This window comes from Ictidomys tridecemlineatus, chromosome 9, assembly GCF_052094955.1.
Source record: "Ictidomys tridecemlineatus isolate mIctTri1 chromosome 9, mIctTri1.hap1, whole genome shotgun sequence".
Classification (NCBI taxonomy): domain Eukaryota; kingdom Metazoa; phylum Chordata; class Mammalia; order Rodentia; family Sciuridae; genus Ictidomys; species Ictidomys tridecemlineatus.
Genome location: NC_135485.1, coordinates 99,642,469 through 99,665,011, shown reverse-complemented (window position 1 = coordinate 99,665,011; position 22,543 = coordinate 99,642,469). Strand labels below are relative to the sequence as shown.

The window sequence follows — 22,543 nt, the reverse complement described above, 5'->3', positions numbered from 1 at the left end:
GTAATTTTTAAATGTGACATTTTGTGAAGTAGGGTGAACTCCTTAAAAACAAATCTCTGTGCTCCTCTCAGCAGATCTTTACATTCTCCTGTCTTTCTGTATTTTAAATTAGCACCAAGAAACGGGCACAATATGTACTTCCAGCAAAGGCAGGGGTGATAAAAAGCTTGATTGGGTGGGTTCATTTTTTACCTCTTATTCAGACAGCAGTAGATGATTGGGTTGTACATGGTTGAGCTCATTGCCAGCCAAAAGCTGGCCAGGTAGACCTGCTGGATGTATTTCCATCTATTTAATTGTTGATAGATCGCAGTGAGAATGAAGTAAATATGATAGGGTAGCCAGCAGATGGCAAATGTCACCACAACGATGATCATCATTTTTACAACCTGGAAAGACACAAAGAAATCATTTTTAACAAATTTTTAAAAATTAGGCATAATAGCTCTAATGCCTTACTGCAAATACCAGTATAATTAAATACATCAAATACACAGTATGCCTAAGGAATTGTCAATATATTAAAAATGGTGAATATACCATAGAAATTCATGCATGTTTACACACATATATGTAAAGATATACTATAAAGCATAAACATGCACATATATAAATATATATGTATATAAATATGTGTATATATGTGTGTATGTATACACACATATATACAATATACACACATATATACAACACACACACAACACACACACACACACATATATACATATATACATGTATTGTAAAGAGATAGCTAGTCAGCTAAGGTAAATCTCAAGAAACACAAAGTAGTTTGGGTTAATGTTCTGTTTCTACCTACCCAAATGAATAAAAAGCACTAATGCAAACATAAACAAATATATTTTAATTGACCTGAAGAAAGTGTTTCCAGAATCCTGCAGAGCCTAGGGAGAGAGAAACAGGAGCTAGATATGGCTGTGCTAGACTGTCAAATGGAGAGATTCGTTCAGAGAAACTGACTAAGTTACTCTGGAGGCACATTGGGCTGCAAGGGTTAAGCTGGTTCTCATTATTATAGTCTGTCCAACGGCTTAAGGATATTCGGATTATTTTAATACCATGTTTGCTTTGAAACCTTCCGAATATTAATTTGGTTTCTCATATTAGGTTTCCCTGAATAGTGATTATGAATACTCACAAGAATCTAAGGAAATTTCACTAACTTTAAAATCTACAAATAGGAAAATGGCTTATATAACTGATATTTATCCATTGGCTCTTATGAGTTTAATAAGCATAGGCCATTTCCTTTTATTTCAAAGTTTTGAACCATAATATCCTGGAAAGCTCTGGCCTACGTAGAGTGTAACTTTCATTTCTTCTGTACTTGGTCATGAATTTCTGAAAGGCAGAGAGAACCCTGCACTAATATGGTCACCGGCATATTGCTGGTCATAAATAGATGAAGAATGTTTGAATGATAAATGGCAATGTACAGTTTGTAACAGGAGGTTGAATACGCGGATGCTTCATGAGTCTCTAAATCAAATATTTTTTTTCTATATTTCTGTATGTACAAGAAAGGTAGACTCAAAGTCACTCAAAGCAATATAGCTTTATGCATAAAATAGAATTAAATTTTGATGCACAAGGCCCTGGGTTCAATTCCCAGCACCACAATAAATAAATAAATAAATAAACAAAACAAGTAAATTAATTGATTAATTAATATTTCTGAATTATATCATTTAATATTTCTCACTGTTAATCAGTCTCCTAAATTTGTTCTTTATGGGAATTTGGAAGTCATAAAATATTGGAATAAAATATATTCAACAAAACACTTTTGAGGCTTATCACAGTCAGGTTAACACAAATCAGAAAAAATTCTGATATATGGCCTAAGAGACATCTTAAGACAAGGGAACTACATTATTCATGAGCTGGACTTGTCATTTGACTGAAAGTCGTGAATTTGGATGAAAGTTGGCAAGGTCAAGAATCATGAGAGACATTGTTCTGAAATAGACACAGCATGAAATGGATCAGTGTGGAAGGCAAAGTTTCCCTTGAGGTCTGAACACTACCATTCAGGTGACTAGTACTGAACAGATGAAAAATTGGGCATCAGAGCAGAAAATTCGGGTCAATAGCTCACAGAATGTCATCACTGACCACGCCATGCAGTTATTTGATTTTCTCAGTGTTCTTCAAACTACATTTTTTCCTGAAGAACTATATTCAGATTTTTGAACTTTTACTCATATATCTTATTCATGTATTTGTGGAATCAAAGTTAGTTCCATATTTTATCTAAGTTATGCGATATAGTACATATTAACATTTTACTGTCTTATAGTTGCACAATATGAAACTGAGACAAAGACTAAAAGATTTGACCGTTGCAATTCATGGAACTAAGGGTCTTTAAAACTCAGACTATTAAATCTTTTATTATTCCTTCTTAAAGTTGACAACATGTTGAATACCAGTTGGGTGTAGAAAATAATTTTGGGAAATATAATAGAGGATTCATTCCTTACCCAGAAGTTTGCAATATAATGAAAAAAAAAAGTAAAATCATTGTAAAAATGCATAGAAATGTGGTGAGTACAAACATTTGTCAATAAAATTGAAAATACTATTTACAAGAATGTACATGTTTATTACAATGAAAAATGGCTGAATGCATACCTGCTAACTACAGGGTTGGGGAGATTAGACTGAATGAGATGGTTCTATTGTCATTTTCATTGTTAACTGTGGAAGCAGTTATTTCTTGAACAAAATAGGCAAGCTCCCGCTCCAGATTATTCTCCCTGACCTCCCTCTACCTGGAGCCCTCCTCTGTCAATTATTTCCACTGGCTAACTTGCTCATCTCCTTTAAGCATCTGTGTATTGTCAATTTTCAGTGATTCCTGTTTTCACGAGTCTATTTAAAATTGCAATCTGTTATTCCAGCACTGTCAGAGGCCCTTACCTTGCTCCTTATTTTCAGTGTAAGTGTTCTGTTTATTCTCCTACTAGAATACAAAAGATCAAGATTTCCCTGCTTATTTTGTTCACTGATGTATTCTAGGCATCTAGACTGGACTTCAGAAATAATGGGTGCCAATTTTGTTTTAATTAAATGAATGAAAATGAATATAAAATTAAATAAATTAAAATACTGGTGAAGTAATGTCTAAGATTTCATTCATTTGTTAATTACGGGTATCATTTGCTCCCTAAATGTAAAATGGACATGTGTGGATAAAATGACCATGCCAGGGTGACTATTTCCCATTCTGGCAAATAAATTCAGGTAAAGAGAATGAAGGCAAAAACAACAGAAGCATATGTTGTTTGGGTGCTTCAAAACATTAAATTTCATTCTAAATAAATGTTAAGAGCAAGAAAAGTATGACAATGAAATGTGTCCTCTAATACAGATGGACACAAACTGTCAATGCACAAAATCATTTCCCAACAATAGCAAAAATCTACTAAAGCTATCTGATTCTTTTTAAGAGGCTTCCAAGTAAAAACCTGGAAAATGTCTAGGAAAACATGGACGCAATTAAAATGTATGTGGAGGTACAGCAGAAGTTTTAGATAATTTCTGATTCATGTAGGTAGGATATTTAGGACCTTCTGGCAAATTATTTAGAAAGATATTTGAAGATATTTGGGAAAAGCCAAAAAGACCCTAAAAGAAAGTCTCTTCTAAAGTGAAACAATTGTTATATTTTGTTTCTTTATTTCTATAAGATACTGTTACCTCAGCTCCCTGCTCCCAAAAATCATAGAGAATGACTTCAAGTATTGAACTTTTGGGACCCTTGCTTTGATATAATTACAAAGGTCATCTCTTGAGTGGAAGAAATTGGTTTACTTTGTGAGATGCTGAAACCACAAAATTGCGATTATCATCCTGATAAAATGCTGAAGAAAACCCTGTTTGAATTATAAGAAAACCCAAGTTTGAGCATCAATAAATAATAAAAAATGTGTAAATGCTGTGAGCAGATACCATTGTGTTGTGTGGCTGGAGAATGACACTAGAGAGCTATGAATGAGAAGATGGAAAGGGATTAGATGGTAGAGTCCTGAAGTCTTGAGATTTTCAGGCAAGATGAGGGTCTGGGATAGAGAAGATTCAAATTTTTCATTGTGTTTCAGCAAATTTTTTTTGTAACTGGACTTAAAGGTTGATTGATATTCAGTATTTCTTGAGGCTGATAGACATATCCTGCTTCTGAGGCAATGGGAGTTATTTTCCATGGCAACATGTACGTTTTCGGCTATTTGTTGTCCTTGGTGCAGGAACTTACTAGCAGAAAGAGAAGTGTTGTAGCCCTTATTAAAGTTATAGTGGAAACAAGTGATGTAGCCCTTATTAAAGTTAGAGTGCTGCTGTTAGTGTTAAGAGTCCATTTTAACCATACAGGCTGGATTGAGATGCATGTTATAGTTAGTGTGAATAAATTTGGGGCATGTTTTCCTCATGTATCTAAGGGAAAAACATCTCTGATCTTTGTATTGTGTGCAAGTTAGTCTGAAAAGCCTGAAGCTCTTCTCATCTATCACATTTAATTATAGAAGGATGAGTGATTTTAAGGTTTAGGTCATAAAAAAATCAGTCTAGAAATTAAATAAAATACTGCCAACTATTAAAATATCTAGGAGTCATATTTTTCAGTGCAAGATTTAGTCTTGTCTGAGCTAGAAATAGTTAACCTCATGTGAGAGGAAACTTCTAATCTTGGTTAGAATCTCCCCAGAGCATCTGATTTGAAGAACTATACCATGGGTCATATCCTACCACCTCTCTATACCTTCCCTCTGCACATGTGTCCTGGAAGAGACCAATGCATTTCCTTAAGTGCAAATTATAGGACTGTTTATTTTAACCATAAATTATCCAGCTAAAATAACATTCTCAAGTATAAGTGATTAAAAAAAAAACCTGTTAACAAAGAACATCTACATTAGGGGATGAGGCCATTGCTCAGTGGTAGAGCACTTGCCTTGCACATGGGAGGTCCTGGGTTGAATCTTCAGCAGCACATAAAAAATAAATAAATAAAATAAAGGTATTGTGTCGAACTTAACTAAAAAAAAAAAAAAAGAAATCTTACAATCCTTCTTCATGGGCTACTTAAGCTTGTTCAGTTTCAATGACTGTATTTAAGAATTTCAGTCTCAGTGAGAAAATAAGAACTTAGTAAAGTTCTTATTAGAACCAGTGTGGGTTGTCCAGAGGATAAGTTGAATTTTTCTAGTAATTTCAGTATTAGGAGAATATAAGCATATTATGTTAGTATCATCCAAGAAACTGAACAGTTACACAATCCAACCAACATGTGCATCCAATTTATAATAGAATAAGGCCTACAAAAAATTAAGTGAAGCCCCAAACAATGAAAAAAATAACTTATGTGCACATACATGAAAAATGACAGTATTGCATATATGTGCTATTTTTAATCTATTTCTTTACATTTCATTAGTCGTATTTCATTTTCAGCCTCATTTTATTTTTCCACTGGAAACGTGGGCATTGAGAGCACTCTAGGAGTCTAGGTATGTGAGGACTTTAAACCAAAGAGAGGGGTATAGCCATATAGAGAAGATGAGTGGCATTAGAAAAGTCTGTACATAAAGGAGAGGGTATAAAGATTGGTTTTAAAGGATCATGAATATAAATCAGAGATAACTTGTAGAAGTTTGTTATGCCCTGAATTGTGCTCCCTTCAAAATTCATATGTTGAAATTCTGATGCCTGCGATCTCAGAGTGTGATTGTATTTGGATATAGGGTCTTTAAAAAGGTAATTCAATTAAAAGGAAGTACTCGAACCCTAATCCAATATGACTGGTATTATTGTAAGAAGACACACAGTCACACAGAGGCAGGATGGCATGAAGACACAGGGAGAAGACAGCCATCAGTATGCCAAAGAGAGAAGTATCGGAAGAAAGTAACACTGCTGCCCTTTTGTTTCTTAGACCTTCAGCCTCCCGAATTGTGAGGAGATAAACTTCTATTGCCTACAACACCCTGAATATGGTCTTATGTTGCCCAGCAAACTAACAGAGGCTTCTATAATGAGAAATAAGGTGCTGCTCTAACAAATATTTAAAAGTGTGAAACAGGCTTTGGAACTGGGTAATTGGTACAGGCTGAAAGAACTGTGAAATGTGAAAATAAACAAGCCTGGGTTGCCTTGAAGAAAGAGACTGTTGTTAGAAAGATGGGTGAGAAAGGCAGTTCTAGTGAGCGAACGCTCAGAGAGAAAAGGACAGTAGAGAAAGATTTCATAGTCTTAGCCATGTACATACTGAAATTTAGGAGTATCAAGTTCATTAACAGAATATTGGTAGACATATAAACATCAAAGATTCCCTGGAAAAGTCACCAATGGAAATGCAGAAATATTATTGATCATTGGGATGAAGACAGTTCTTGTAGAGTTGAAAAGAACTTGGCCAAATTGTTCTCTATTGTTTTGTGGAAAGTAAAACTTGTAAGAGTGATAAACTTGGGATATTTAGCTGAGGAGATTTCTAAGCAAAGCATTCAAGGTATAGCTCAGTTTCTCCTTGTAAAATGTGTGAGGAGAGATATATATTAAAGAATGAATTGTTAAATAGATAATAACAAGAACATGAAGACTTGGAAAATTCTCAGTCTCTCCATATAGCAAAAACTAAGACGGGAAGTTCTGGAGAGAACACTGAGGATATGGCTAGACCATCATTTGATAGAGATTACAGAAGAAGGGCTTAAAGACCTAACTTGGTATCTCAGCAGAAGTTCTCAATAGAGATGAATTTATTTCAGTAGAAAACTTTGAATGGAACGTGACAGAGTTGGGACAAAATGGAAAAGTTGCTAGACTGTGTTGATTTATAGGTTAGGCCAATTGAACTCTTTTTCTACAACCAGACATTATCTTTCAAGAAAAGGGAAGAAAGATCCCAAAGCAGTTCTGAGGTTGGCAGGGCTGCCATTGCCACTGTGGATTCAAAGGTCACAAATTGTAAGCAGGGCATGGGGGATTGAGGCACTGACCAGGGCCAAGGGAGTAGAGTTACTGCCCTACTGGGCCCAGAGGACATAGCATCAAAGTAATGAGGATTATTCTCAAGCATTAAAATTTAATGAACTTTGTACTGCCAAGTTTCAGACTTGCTTGGGACCCATCATCCCCTTCCTTTTTCTAATCTCTCCTTTTTGGAATGGCAGTGTCTATCCTTGGCTTTTCCTATCTTTGTATTTTGGAAACAGATAATTTAATTGCCTATAGAGGATCATAGCTAGAGAGAAATTTGGTTCAAAGACGAATCTTACCTTGAGTCTCGCCCATACCTCAAAATGATAATATAATGAGATTTTTGAATTGAGAATTGTTAATGGAATGAGTAATGATTTGGAGACTATTTAGATAAAGTGAATGCACTCTGCATGTGAGAAGGACATAAATCGGGGTCACCAGAGGCAGAGTATGACAGTTGAATTGTATTTTCCCCAAGTTTATATATTGAACTCCCAATCCCCATTTGCTCAGAATGTGACCTTATTTGGACAGAGAGTCATTCAAGAGGTATAATTAAATTAAATTAAGGTGATTTCATTAGGGTGGGCACTAATCCAATATGACTGGTGACCTTAAAAAAAGATTAATGAACAGAGAAGGGAAGACCATGTGAATACACAGGGATGCCCATCTGTACACCTTAGAAGAAAAACCTACCCTGTTGGCACCTTGACCTCAGACTTCCAGCCTTCAGCATTGTGAGAAAATAAATTTCTGATGCTTAAGGAATCTGGTATAAGGTGTTTTCTTTTATATTTATTTTTTAGTTGTAGTTGGACACAATACCTTTATTTTATTGATTTTTATGTGGTGCTGAGGATCAACCCAGGGCCTTACAAGTGCTAGGCAAGTGCTCTACTGCTGAGCCACAACCCCAGCCCCAGTATAAGGTATTTTGTTATGGCAGCCTGAGCAGATTCTCAAATACAATATTGGAGGTGCTGAGGACAGAATGTTATGTGGCTTCATCCTAGCAAAATAGGAAGCAAAATAGTGCACAGGGTCCCAGTAAAAAAGACATCTCCAGAGAGGTTTAGATTGCCAGTAGAATTGCTTTCAGCAGTATAAGGGCTAGACCAGCAGCTCCACTTCCTCAGTCGGGCCTCTCTTGGGTTATATATTTTCTTCTTCACAAGCACTCCTTTCCATGCTAATTCCCTTGCAGCAGAAAGAATTACAAGTACCCAGAAAGCTGGCTTGCCGAGCGAGATGATAGATTTGTTTTAGTTTTTACACAACTCAAAAATCCATTTGAATCTGTCACTGGAGCTTAGATTGAAGAGCAGCCCTTTTGCTGATAGCAAAAGGCTTCTTAGTTATCACACTTGGGTATTCACCTTTGAAGGACTGGAGCTGACATGACTTGTTTGCTTTTAGAGTAAGAGAGTTAAAATAGAAAAGAGCCAGAAAACAACTTCTAGTGTTTAAAAAACAATAGAAGTGGATTTATTTATTTCAGGAGTTCAAATTGTCAAATCCAATTACAGCAATAATATTTTTTGAAGTAATACCCACATACTACAAACATTGAGACAGATTCATGTTTTTTGATGCATCGGTGACTTTAGCAAAGGGAAGAATGTCAAATATGGTTTAAAAATGTGGTCCACTTTATATCTCACAAAGTAACACAAAAATGTAATAAAAGTATGCTACTTATAACATATCGGCAAAATGTATAAAATAATACCTACTAGAAGGTAGTTGTGTAATGAGAATGCAAATTTGAAATTTTTTGATCAATGTTTTCTGCTCAGTCTTATTGGGCTGCATAGGCTTGTTACCCTATAACTTGACAAAATAGACAGCAAGCTCCTGCCTCTGCATTTCCATTTTCTCTCTTAAAAATTCTTGAAGGTATGGTTGTTTTCCTACTTTCCTGGCTATATAAGGACTTTCTTTTTTGACTTTTGAGCATCTATTCCCCTATTTTTTCCTGAGTTACAATCCTGTGACCAATTTCTGTTGATGCAGATTCTGTGCTCAGCACACAGGAAAAGGGCTTCGCTCTGTCCATCAACTGGGTTGTTCTAACACTGATTTTGAGAATCACACAGAAAAATAACCTTGATAGCTATTTTGTCCTTTGAAAGAAAGAAGGCCAGAAGATAAGAACTGATGGATGAGTTAGTGAAATTGTGTCCATCTTTGATTTTAGTAAAAGGCTTAGTGTTTATTTAATTTTTTTTCAAATGCCTGAACTTATTTAATGTTCATGCCAAAAGTCTCTGAATATGGAAGTCATTTTTCTAAATTATGGATGAGGGGCTTAAACCTAAGAAGGTGTATTCATTTGTCAAGTTCCCAAGGAAGTCCAGAGATAGGATTACTAAATCTCTTAAATCCTCATTTTACATAAACCCAACTTCTGAGGCTCCTTAGAAATAGCCCTTATTTCTTTCCTCTTTTATCATGCTCAGCAAGAAAGCAAAAGTATGAGGAAAGAAGTTGGAATGATGGTGTGGGTCGCTTGAAATTGGAGCCTGGTTTATTTAAATCTACATGAATATGAATAGACTTCTCTGAATAAAAATTATGAAATAGAGATTCAATTCTTCAAATATTTTATGAGCTCATATGGTACAACCTACATTCACATTCTTCAATTAGGAAGAGCACATTTGAAGACAAATGGATAGGAAGTGTAAATCCTTGGCAATCTCACATATTCATTAAACTGGAAGCCATAAGGAAAGATCCACTGAAAGGATGTTTTAGTTCCAAATAAATAGCTACTGTTAGGGGGTTAAGTTCTTTGAAGTTCATAGAAGAGGAAAACATCAAGAACATTTCTGTTTCAGTTATATTTTCTGGAGAAGAGGGTGCAACAGAATAAACAGCTGTGACCTACAGCAGCCTGCTGGACACAGGCATGGGACATCTCATCTCTCTCTGTCCTGGGAGCTGCATGGAGAGCTCTGATAATTCGAAACTGTGACTGTTTTTTGGAAAAGGTTAGGGTTACAACCTCGCCAGAACAACAGATGTTTTGCTCTATGTGCTGTAACTAGTCCTTTATAAACCTTTCTTATTGATTAATACACTGTAGCCTGAAATGTTGAGCCATCTTAAGATGCTTTTACCATTGACCTTTCATCTTGAATGTGTAAATACTTAATTTGCTCTTGAAACAGCATAAATATAAATTATTCAAGATTATACTGTCCTGTACTGAACCTAGTAGAAAAACAGATCAGTCACCAAAAATGAATATTTTTGTCTTCAATATTTGATGAAGGAAGACAGTTGGTATATAAATGATGTGTTTGTCATCCTATGTGTACTTATGGTGAAGCAAATCTACAAAACTTGTACATGCTCCCCCCTTCACCTGGAATGCCTTGATCTCATTTCTTAACCTATAAAATATTCTACTGGGTAAGGCACAGTAGTGCATGCCTGTAATCCCAGTGGCTCAGGAAGCTGAGACAGGAGGATTACAAGTTTGAGGTCAGCTTCTGCAATTTAGTAAGCAACTTATTGAGATGCTGTCTCAAATCAAAAACTCTTTTCTTCCTTGAGGAGGGGCACCTCAAGTCTACCCTGTGAATAGCCTCTATTTTTTACTTCAGGCATGTAGTATTAGATGCTTTTCAATTAGTATAAAACATCATACATACATTTTGTAACCTAGACAGTTGGTATTGTCAAACCTGTTTATCAGGGCACAGTATTATTTGTCTTTGTGTCTCCAGAACTTCGCATACTTCTTAGCATTCAGTAAATATCTGTTGATAACGTATCTGATTTTCCCACTCATTTTATGAATACTTTAATTGTAAAGAGCATCATTTATTTATCTTTGTCTTACCAGTGTTTATTTCTATCATGCAAGATCTCTTGAAAGAAACAATATTTAAGCTTAACCTAGAGAATGTTCAGGCAAAAGAGTGAAGGTCACATTATTCGTGTCCCTGATAACAGTGTGAATCAAGGCTCCAGAGTGGAAGAAACCTTGGTGGATTTAAGCAAATGTGACCAAATGTCACTGGAATAGAGTTTGTGAGTGACAAAGATACACAAAATTTAGTTGGTAGAGTAAGTTGTAGCAAGGTTCCACGAGGTCTTGTACATTATTTTCAGGGTATAAATTGTTTTTAGGTACTTTTTAAAATATATTGTGAAAACACTGAAAAACTGTAAGCAGAAGCATGAACAGATTTACATTTTAAAGAAATTATCATCACTGGTGAGTGGAAAATAAATTTGAGGAGAACAAGTACAGACCTAGGCAAACCTGTTGGAGAGGTTGTCATAATGGTCCTGGTGCTCAGTGACAGTATTTTGGAGAAGTAGTGTAACAGAGTTGGAGGAAAGTGGAGAAATGAGAAATATTTGTAGAGAGGAGAGTCATTAAAGCTTAATCATGGATTGGATGAGAATTAGAGGGAGAAGAATTGCCCAAGAGTGACTTTTCTGAATATAGTATCTGGGTGAATGGAAATACTGTTTCCTGATGTTTGAATGGCTGTAGGAAGAGCTGTTTACATGGCAGACATGGAAATTTAATTTCAGAGACAAGTTTTGTATATTAAAAATTAAAAATATTTGAGAATTTATCAAAACTAATATGCCAAGTTTCTAGATGATTACGTAAACTTATAGGTCACAAAGAAAGTATTGAACTGAAATATATATTTCATAGTCAGTGAAATGTGTGGGTGATATTTAATGTCATAAGAATAAAAGAAATTTCTCAGAAAGTGAGAAGGGAGAACTAGCCCAGAGCTAGCCCTGAGTAACTCAGATATTTTGAAGCCAGATAGAGGCAGAGTTGAAAGAAATGTAAGGAGGTAGGAATAAAGATTTTGTAAGAGAACTTACTAGAATGTGATCAGGAAATGATATGGGTACCAGAAAATATTATAGGATTATTGACTGTGGATTGTATTAACTAGTGTGTGTGTTAGATAAAGACTGTAAGCATTATGTCCATGATGTAATGTAAACTGCAAAACTTAGATAAACTGCAGAACTTAGATAGACTTAAGTTAGAGTCTATACCCGGGCCTAGACACCAGGGCTCACCCGGTTATCAGCTGCAAGCACAACCGAACTTGGGACTTAAAAACCCAGCCTTGTGGAGGCCGGTGGGACCAACAGGATCTGGACAAAAAGACAGAGACCTCCATTGCTGTTGTCCCCCCTGCTCCAGGCTCCTCTGTCAAGGATCAAGTTCCAGGGACCCAGAGTTAAGACACATCACAGGTGTGCACCTAGGACCCTTAGGTGTAGACTCAGTTAGGACTTAGAATTAGGATGTGTGTCTGAAGTGTGATGAGCATTAATAAAATAGATTTGGCTGAATCTACATGTGCCTCAGACTGAGTCTGTAGTAACCACTTGTGACAGGAAAGTCAATAGAAGAACTTTTCTCTCCTTTACAAGGGAAGATTATCAACTTTATAATGCTTTTCAAAATTTTTATAAGAATTTGCAGTTTCCATGAACACAGGTGACACACTGAACAAGAGCACCTCTGGTGGAATTTTGGAGGTGAAATCCAAATTGAAAAGCTAAAAGTGTGAATGAGATATGGAGAAAGGATGTACAAATGAAATGTGGTTGTTTTGGTTAGCTAGGATGGACAGTTGGGAGCTGGTTGGGTGAACAGGTTGGAAACAAGATAATTTCCTAATATTAGACATACTGATAGATATTTATTCCATGGAATCAGTCTATCAGTCATTGGTTACAAATAAGGCTTTCCAAGACGGCATGAGTGAAAAGAATCCACAAATGTTTGAGAGGTAGGCATTTACTCATTGTGATGGGAGCGAAGACTCTAGAGGATGTATGTAGGTAGATTTGTGGATTACACCATGGAAAATCTAGAGTCATTTCATCTAATGTCTCTGAGATTCTTAATGGTCAGTGCTCAGTGTGCCTATAAAAGTAGAAATAACATAGTACATTCTTAATAAGTGTTCATGGAATAAATGAATAAAGTATGAGACAACATTATTAAATTGATGAGAAATGAATTTGTTCAGGAAAAAAGTATTCTCCCTTATGTCATATATATTGGTATGAAACTGCAAGTGCCCAGGTATTTGATTGCTTCTAGGCAGGCCAAAAATATGGAGTAAATAATAAGGTAGTGTGTAGTACGTGTCATAACAGCCTAGGCTTCATTTTTCTGTTGGGTTGATTTTTAATACACCACTGAGAAACATAGATATTTGTCTGCTATCCACCACTGAATTCAATTTCAGCAGTACTCACAAAACTATTTTCACACAGAACTTATTTTTATTGAATGTGATAATGTGTCAATGTAGATTCCTTTGTGCTCCAAAGTAAACATAATGGAAAATACACATGTTCAAGAAACTTGTGCTACCTTTCTTCAACATCAGCAATGCTAAAAATAAAAAAAAATGCTTTTAATTATAAGGAATAATTCAGAAAGAGATAACAACTTGGAACTACAATTAGTTTCAAAAGACTACTTATTAAAAACTATTAATAACTAAACAATACTGCAAAAAGAAAAAGTAAGGAACAAATAGTTTCCTCCTAAGACAGAAAGGAAATCAAAATTTGTTGAAGTCTTGCTATGTGCAGGGCACTGTTCTACATGTGTTGTATGAATTGCTTCACTGGATCTAAAGAAACCTGTACATGTTAGAGGTACCCAGCTAGTTGTTTAAATTCTAGTCAAATATCTAGCAAAAACATTTATTTTCTATCAGGGATGTCAAAAAAAAAAAAGAGGAAGAGGATACAGGAGCAAAACATAAATTAAACATTCTTCTATACATTAAACTCTTGGTTATTCAGATGAATGAATTCTTATCTCTTACTAGACCTATTTCCTAAGATGCTTTTTAAAAATATTTCCTCATGGGCATTAGATGTTTTGGGTTTTATTTCTTCACATCTCAACAGTGGCACTCACTTTTTTTCCTAACAATTGAGCTTTACATTTAAAGGTCAACAGTCTCATGATTTCGTTTTCATGACATAATTTAAGTGACCTTATTCGTGTTTTAGTTCATGAAGTACAGCTTATTCTAGCTGCTTCACTTTGCCTTGTTTTGAGCAGCTAGGTGTCCTAAGGTTTGTTTGTCTTTTCTTTCTTTTTTTTTTTTCTTTTATTTTTTTTTCCCCCAAATCCAGGCCGTGCTTCCCCTGTTCTATAAAGATAAACTGAAAATGTTCTGTTCGGGGATAGAGATCTGCAAGTCATAGCAGGGAGAGTGTGTCCTGTCTGGTCCACCAGCGGCCATCCCCTGGGGAAGGAAGGCAGGCAGCTGGCCCAGGCTTAGAAAGTGGTCACATATGCACTCTCACCAACTCAGCAGCAGGAGGCAGGTGAGAAAAATCCTGTGCCTTTCTGTCCTTGGCAGCAGCACCCTCTGGACTTCACATGCACCTCTGAGCTCTGCCCACTCTCAGGAAAAGCAGCCAAATGTCAGATGAGAAGGCAGCACTTGGACTAGGCCCTTCCTTGCCACTGTCTTCCCCCAGATGAGTGCATCTATCCGGGAATCCCAAGACATCTGAGGAATTTTGCATTAAAAACAGACTCCTTCCTAAAAGCTATTCTTCCATGAACCTTCCCATCACAGTAAGTGGCATTTACCAGCCATTCAGTTGCTAAAACAAGATAATTAGAAGTTATGGCCATTTCTTTGCTCTTATTTGCACTCTCATTAATTCCCTTAGAAAATCATGTTGACCCAGACTCAAAATATGAGTTTTAAATATTTTCATGTATTTTCATCACTATTGCTATAAACTTTGAGGAGGCACTATTATCTCTTCCCTAGGCTAATTCAGCAACCATCTTGTTGGGCTCTACTTCCAAACAGCAGCTAGTGTGGTTTTTTTTTTTTTTTAAATGTAAAATAGATCACGCTCTACTTAGGATGGTTTTCTTAGTGCATCTGAAATGAAGCCATCCCTTCTTACTGCTGCTCCAAGCGTCTGCTATATTTTGCTGATTCTCCCCTACTCTCCAGTCTCATTTGTCACGAGCTTCCCTCTCCTTCCTGCTCCAGCATCCAGACTTCCTTCTGATCCATAAACACATCAGCCACTCATGTTGTCTTTCTTGACTGGAATGGTCTTCTTGTAGATCTCTGTGAGCCTCACTTTTTCTCAATGATAAGAACTTAGCTAGGCAGTTCCGCAGGCTTTCTCTGTGTCTAGTCTATTATTTTCTAGATTTTCTCTTTAACACAATGATTACCTATTGAGATTTACCAGAAAGTAAGGAGTAAGGGGAACTCCCTTTGCAATCATCCTTTTTCATATCATTCTGCTGACTTCCTACAACATTTCCAATAAAATTTATTCTTATTTTTTTCCTCTTGGCAGCAGAAGTAGGGTGGGTGGTGTCTCTCTGCCTCACTTGAATGCAAATTCCATGAAGATCTGTTTTGTTGTTTCTCCAGACTATAGAAGACAATATGATGACCCTCTGAATAAATGAATATTAATAATAAGTACATAAATGAAGAAGTTATAGATAACCAAAAATAGAAGACTGAATTCTCCTATGAGGATCTATGTGAATTTCCTATCCTGGATTAAAAGTAGTTTTAACCTTATGTAGGCTGCTACAAGAGCACAGTAAAGTTCCTCTTTAGATTCCCTCTAAGATCTAAAACTATTTAGTAGTATGTGGATACTATTGAATTGTGCAGAAATGGCAAATAACATTAGGAATATCTTAAGAGTCACAGTTAGTGCTGGTGACCATGGGTCTTTAGAAAGGCAAAGAACTTGCTCTTTAGAACCATAACATAGAAGGGTATGTAAAGAGCCAGGAGATATAAATTCTAGTGCCAGTTTTGCTATTAAATTTATGTGTGATCATGTACAGGTTGTTAATCTCTATAAACCTCAGCTTTCTCACATGTAAAATTTCACTAACCTTATAGGGTTGTGATGAAAATTATTTAAAATAATGCTTTACGTCATGACATGGGGAGAACTGTCAAAATGATTATGATGTTTTGATAGTTAGAAGTAAAATAATAATTGTTTTATTCATAATAAAATACCATAGATTGAGTGGCTTAACCAACAGGCAGTTTAGGAGGCTGGCAGTCTGAATTAGGGTTCTTGAATGATTGGTATTTGGGGTGGCTTATCTGTGGCCACCATCTTGCTGCAGATGGCCAGCACTGTGCTGTGTTCCTGTGACATCTGCTTTGTGGAGAGAGAAAGGGAGAGGGAGGGAGAAGGGGGAGAGATAGGGAGAGAGAGAGAGAGAGAGAGAGAGAGAGAGAGAGAGAGAGAGAGAGAGAGAGAGAAAACAGCAAGGAACAAATTCTATCATATCAGGGCCCTCCTATTATGACCTCATTTAACTTTAATTATATTTTTTATAGGTCCTTTCTCTAAGTAAAGTCATATTGGAGGATATAGCTTCAACATATGAATGTTTGTGGGGGGGGGAATACAAATCAATCCTTAGTAAAATAAATGTAAGATAGTGTCTTCAAAAGCTCTTTTACAAATGGGTTTAATTCTAGTATTTTCTAGATTTTTCTCTTCAAAACAACCTATTGAGGAGTTGGGGATGTAGCTCAGTGGTAGGGCGTTTGCCTAGCATTTGTGAGGCCCTGGGTTCAATCCCCAGCACCACCACCACCACCTCAACAAAAAACGACCTATTGAGATTCACCAGAAAGTAATGTTTTCCTTTTAATATTAATTTAATTTTTATATTAATACATCATAACTTATTATTTGACCTGGGAGGTTGGGAGAGTCATACAATATAGAACTTATTTAAGGAAATTCAGAGAAATTTTTCTCTGATATTTTATTTATTTATTTATTTATTTATTTATTTATTTTTTCACTATTTTTTTTATTGGTTGTTCACAACATTACAAAGCTCTTGACATATCATATTTCATACATTAGATTCAAGTGGGTTATGAACTCCCATTTTTACCCCAAATACAGAGTGCAGAATCACATCGGTTACACATCCACATTTTTACATAATGCCATATTAGTAACTGTTGTATTCTGCTACCTTTCCTATCCTCTACTATCCCCCCACCCCTCCCATCTTCTCTCTCTACCCCATTTACTGTAATTCATTTCTCTCCTTGTTTTTTTTCCCATTCCCCTCACAACCTCTTATATGTAATTTTGTATAACAATGAGGGTCTCCTTCCATTTCCATGCAATTTCCCTTTTCTCTCCCTTTCTCTCCTACCTCATGTCTCTGTTTAATGTTAATCTTTTCCTCCTGCTCTTCCTCCCTGCTCTGTTATTAGTTGCTCTCTTTATATCAAAGAAGACATTTGGCATTTGTTTTTTAGGGATTGGCTAGCTCCACTTAGCATAATCTGCTCTAATGCCATCCATTTCCCTGCAAATTCCATGATTTTGTCGTTTTTTAGTGCTGTGTAATACTCCATCCTGATATTTTAAAATGTATTTATTAACTTGGCTCTGTGTAGTGTTGAGTGGATGTTCAAAAGTTGAAGTGGATCTTCAAATGGATCAGTGGCCCATGTTTTTTATATCTGTCTTAGATATCTCCACACATGCATTCATTGTGCATGGATCATGTCCATCCACCCTCCTCCCATCCTGCCTCCCCTTCCCCTGGCATTCTTTTGGAGCATGTTTAAGCACATATTCTTCATAAAATAATTATATGCAAACCTTGAAGTCTTCATTGCCCAGAGTGTACTGCTGTGTTGAGAACATTAAAAAAAAAAAAATCTCATTCTCACTTATGCTTTGAGCATTGTTTGTTTTGCATCTTGTTCCAATATTATGAAGTTAGGCTTACAATTGTTTAATCTATATTTAGCATGTGCAGACTTTATCTGGTCAGGTTTTCACTCAACAATACAATATAGCAACTTTTTCATAATATTTACATTGAATTGAATGCTACAAGTAATCTAGAGATGATTTAAAATGTATGGTAAGATGTCCATAGTTATATGCAAATAGTATGCCATTTTATTTTCAGGACTTGAGCATCTGCTGATTTTGGTATTTTCAAGAGGTCCTGGAGCCAGAGCCTTGCTGATACTGATGGAAGGCTTCATATATATACAGAGATACATAGATGGTAATCTCGAGATTATTCAAAATATATGGGGTATCTGTGATTATATGCAAATAGACTACATTATTTTATAAAGGGACTTGAGCAACTATTGATTTTGGTATTTGAAGAGGTCCTGGAACCAGTTCCTTGTGGATACTGAGGGAAGTGACGTGAACATACTTACACTTTGAAGGGTGCAGGGAAGTGGAAAAGGTCAGGGGTCAGAAGAGAGATGATTTAGAGCAAGATTATCCTTGAGAGGGCATATCCAAGGATCCAGAACACACATAATGTGTGTATGAAGAAGATGAAAAGAGAGAGACCAGAGGGAAGTGGCAGAAACTTGACGAGACATTCAGAAATGATGTGGCAATTTATGGCCAGCTGAATGAACCTCAAAGCCCAGATTGAAGTGAATCCGAATCTAATTCTAGAAATTGTTCAGATACTACAGAAAATCTTCCATTCCGTGGGGTTGTAAAGTTCAATTCAAGGAGCAATGAGACCCAGAAGACACCATGTCAAGGTGGCTGGAGGAGGGCATTCACCCAGTCTAAGGGACTATGTGTCCAAAAGCCAAATGAAACACACGTTGAAGTTCTACTCCAAGTGCATCCTAGGGCAAAATTAAAGATAGGAATGAGGTATGAAGTCATTTGTCAGATTTACCAGTCCTCAAATTGTAGCATACCTACAACTCTCATGAAAAAGGATTCAAAATGAATGTATTAATCCTTTCTTCTTATACTCATTATTTGCATAAATAAAACTATACATTTTTCCACTTAAATAATATAACCTGATACTTTAGTTAGATGAAAAAATGTCTGCAAAGTTACACATTTCAGAGAAGTTAAAATGTGATTTACGCTGTAGAGTCTCACAAAGAGACTGTGCTTTTTTAAAAAAAATTAAATAAAAAGAATAAATGAAACAAATTCATGTACTAGGATCCTAGGAGCTTCTTTTGTTATTTTAAGTTAACATTTCTTTTGGTTTACTATCAAAATACATGATGGAATAACTACTTTTGGCCATATATATGTAGGTATGTATGTATACACACACATATGGTAAAAATCTGATGAAATTAACTATAAGAAAGTGTTTCTGAACTATGTTTCCCATCTTAAGACTATGGTGCTTGAGGAAAGTGTGGGGCAAAATTCTCCAGTTTTGAATCATTTGCTTAAAACTACTAGGAAATCTTTTAGAAAAAGAAGAGAGTAAAAGAAGTTGATTTGCAAGATATAGTTTTCCATTCATTATATCACAGGTGATCTGAAATAAATGTAAGTTGATTTATCGTCTCATACCACTGGATATAGAGGTTTCTATGCAAAGTCCTTTCCAGCAAAGAATCCCTGGTTTGGTGATGAACTGTTCTAGGAGATGCCTCATGAGATCTTATGGCTAGAAGGTATTGGGATATTGGAGAACTGGGTGTATTCTCAATCAAGCAAGTGAAACAGTGATTTCTAGTTCTCTATAAAATCTTGTTTTAAAATAAAAACACTTTATCTTTTAAAAAGTGGATTATCTGTGCCATATGATCTTATAAACACCATTCACTAGCTTTCAGTATCTGGTGAGATATTGTTTATATGCAGGAACTTATTTTATACTAGATCTCCTACCTTTTACTCAGCATGCTTAACATTTAAAGGACCTGTTATTTATCCTAATTAATATTCAAGTTCTTATTTCCAGTAGGTGTGCAACTACTCTTCAATGTCCTTTTCAGTTATTTTATGGCGCTTTTTTCCTTTGCAGATTTACCATGTGAAACAGGTGTGTCTTTTCTTACGGTGTCAGTGAAAATAATTTTCCTTATCTGGGCTCAGATGGCTCCAGCAAAGGGCTTTTGAAATGCCTATCACAGAGATTTATATAATGCTGCCACTTCTTGGAGAATGATGAAATAATGAGGCAGAAGTAATCTGAGGATAATACCTGGAAATCAAAAAGTATGAAGTAATCACAATGTATTATTCCACCAGTTCTGAACATTTCTAAATAAAAACTGATTAAAGAAGGTTTAGGAGGCACACAAATGATTTGACAGAGCCATTAACTTGGAAATACAGTGCGTAAAGCATATAGATGTACAGGAAAATTAATAGCCCTTTAGGCATTTAGTATCTGAGCAAAGTTGTAGAGAAAAAAAATCTCCCTGAAATTACAAAAAAAAAAAAAAGCAGGAGGAAGATGGAAGACATCTGAAAGACATGGAGTAAATAATTGATTAATGTAAATAAAACATCTCTACAATATGGTGTGACTGAAAAAATGTGATTTTTTTATAATTATAATCCCTTTCTTACTTGAAGGAGAGTAAAATTGGGCCTATGAAGGATATTTTGTTTGCTGAGCAGAAGTCACAAATGTAGATAAGGATTCACAAGTTTTGAATTATTTGAATCCCAGGGATAGTACTGTGGTTCTAATTGTAATACTAAATTTATATTTAAAAGGTGCAGGTGATGGAATGTGATAGACATCATTATCCAAAGTACATGTATGAAGATATGAATTGGTGTCAACATACTTTATATACAACCAGAGATATGAAAAATTGTGCTGTATATGCGTAATAAGAATTGTAATGCATTCGGCTGTCATTTATTTTTTTAAAAAATCAATAAAAAGTAAAATAAAAGGTGCAGTTGAATGGACTTTCTGAAGCAGAGAAATGAATCAAGGAGGGGAAAGTAGAAATGGAGAAGAAAAGGGAAAAAGATATGGAGAGGGAGAGGCACACAGAATTGCCTGGGAGCTGACTTAAAAGGATGATGAAAAGAATTTTATGCTTTGAGAAGAAAATTCTCCTTTTGGAGTAAACTACCAAATCCTCTGTAAAATGTACATTTTTCATTTGGGACATATGAAGATTAAAAACCATGATATAAACCGGGCTGGTGGTACACACCTAATCCCAGCGGTTTGGAAGGTTGAGGCAGGAGGATTGCAAGTTCAAAGCCAGCCTCAGCAATGGCAAGGTTCTAAGCAACTCAGTGAGACCCTGTCTCTAAATAAAATACAAATTAGGGCTGGGGATGTGGCTCAGTGGTCAAGCCCCTGAGTTCAATCCCTCGTACTCCCCGCAGCAAAAAGCCCTGCAAACCCTCTAAAACCATAATATACATGAAGTTAATATAGTAATAACAAATAAAACCAGCGAATTGCTGTTTCATGTCATAAAAACAGAAGAGGTAAGAGTCACTTAAAGAGTACTGTAGAGGGAGGGATGTGTCTTGTTAGGCACATTAAAGCATGGTCCCTCTTACAAAGATCACATAAAGATGGGAAGGTGAAATAATTTCAAAAGCAACAGCTTCCTCTAAGGCAAGGATGAAGAAAGAGCAGAGGAGTGGGAGGAAGCGGAAGCAAACTGCCAACGAGGCAGGAGAAAGGGAATGAGATGCTTAAGCCAAACAAGCAGAAGGAGAGTTTCCTTGATTTTCTCTCAGCTGAGGAATGCAACTGTCCATATGAGCTGGGAGAGTTCTGAGGAGCCACCCTCTATTCAGTAACTCTCACTTTCATAGAAACTTGTCTTCATAACAGCCACATTTCTACTTGGTGCTAGGACACTACCAGAATTTATGAGGTGGCTGGGATCAAAGGCATCAATTACTAAAGATTTTAAATGACCTCTTGGTTGTGGACTGAGTTGTCCCCACAAAACCAAAACCAAACCAAAACAAAACAATACAAAAAAAAAAAAACCCAACGCGTTCAAGTCCCAGCATTTAGTACTTCAGACTGTGACTGAATTTGGAGACGGAACATTTAAAGAGGTAGAATTTAGGAAGTGAAGTCCTATGGTTGGACTCTAATCTAATATGACTGGTATCCTTATAAGAAGAGATGAGGACACAGACCATGTGAATACACCAGAGGAAGACAGACATCTAAAAGCCAGGGAGGAGTATTCAGAAGGAATCAACCCTAAGACACCTTGATCTTGGGCTTCTATCCTCTATAAATACAGGAAAATAAAATTTTTGTTGTTTAAGCTACCCAGTTTGTGGCACTTTGTTATAATATCTCTAACAAATGGATACACTCTTTTTGTCTGCCACCCCCCATCATTTCACTCATTTCCTAAATTATATAATTATATAGGGCAGATGTCATAAAATAACTGATATTCATATAGATAATTAACCTAGGTTGATCCATGATGAGTACATGCTCCTACATATCTAATTTACATAGTTGCTCCTGTGGCTGGGATGGCCAATTTAATCTGATATCTTTTACTAATTACCTCCAGTAGAGATAGCCTTGACATATGTCATCCATGCGCCTTGTTAACCAAAGGGACGCTAAGAAAAATAATTTTTCTTTGGTTTTGAGGGAAAGAATTTTGTGTTTAGGTAAAACAGTTATAGCTGGTGTTACCATATGAAGGCCTAAGGAGGGTGAGAGGCTTATGGAAAAATTTGCTAGGTTATCAAA

At 36.0% G+C, this 22,543-nt stretch overlaps 1 protein-coding gene across 1 annotated transcript in view; it reads right to left on the bottom strand.

The window, feature by feature from the left end:
- Window positions 1–22,543, bottom strand: part of Tacr3 (tachykinin receptor 3) — an 84,870-nt gene that overhangs the window by 6,258 nt on the left and 56,069 nt on the right. The window contains exon 4 of the mRNA XM_078021855.1: window positions 193–389. Coding sequence (XP_077877981.1) covers window positions 193–389 — 197 coding nt within the window. The remainder of the gene's footprint in view (window positions 1–192; window positions 390–22,543) is intronic.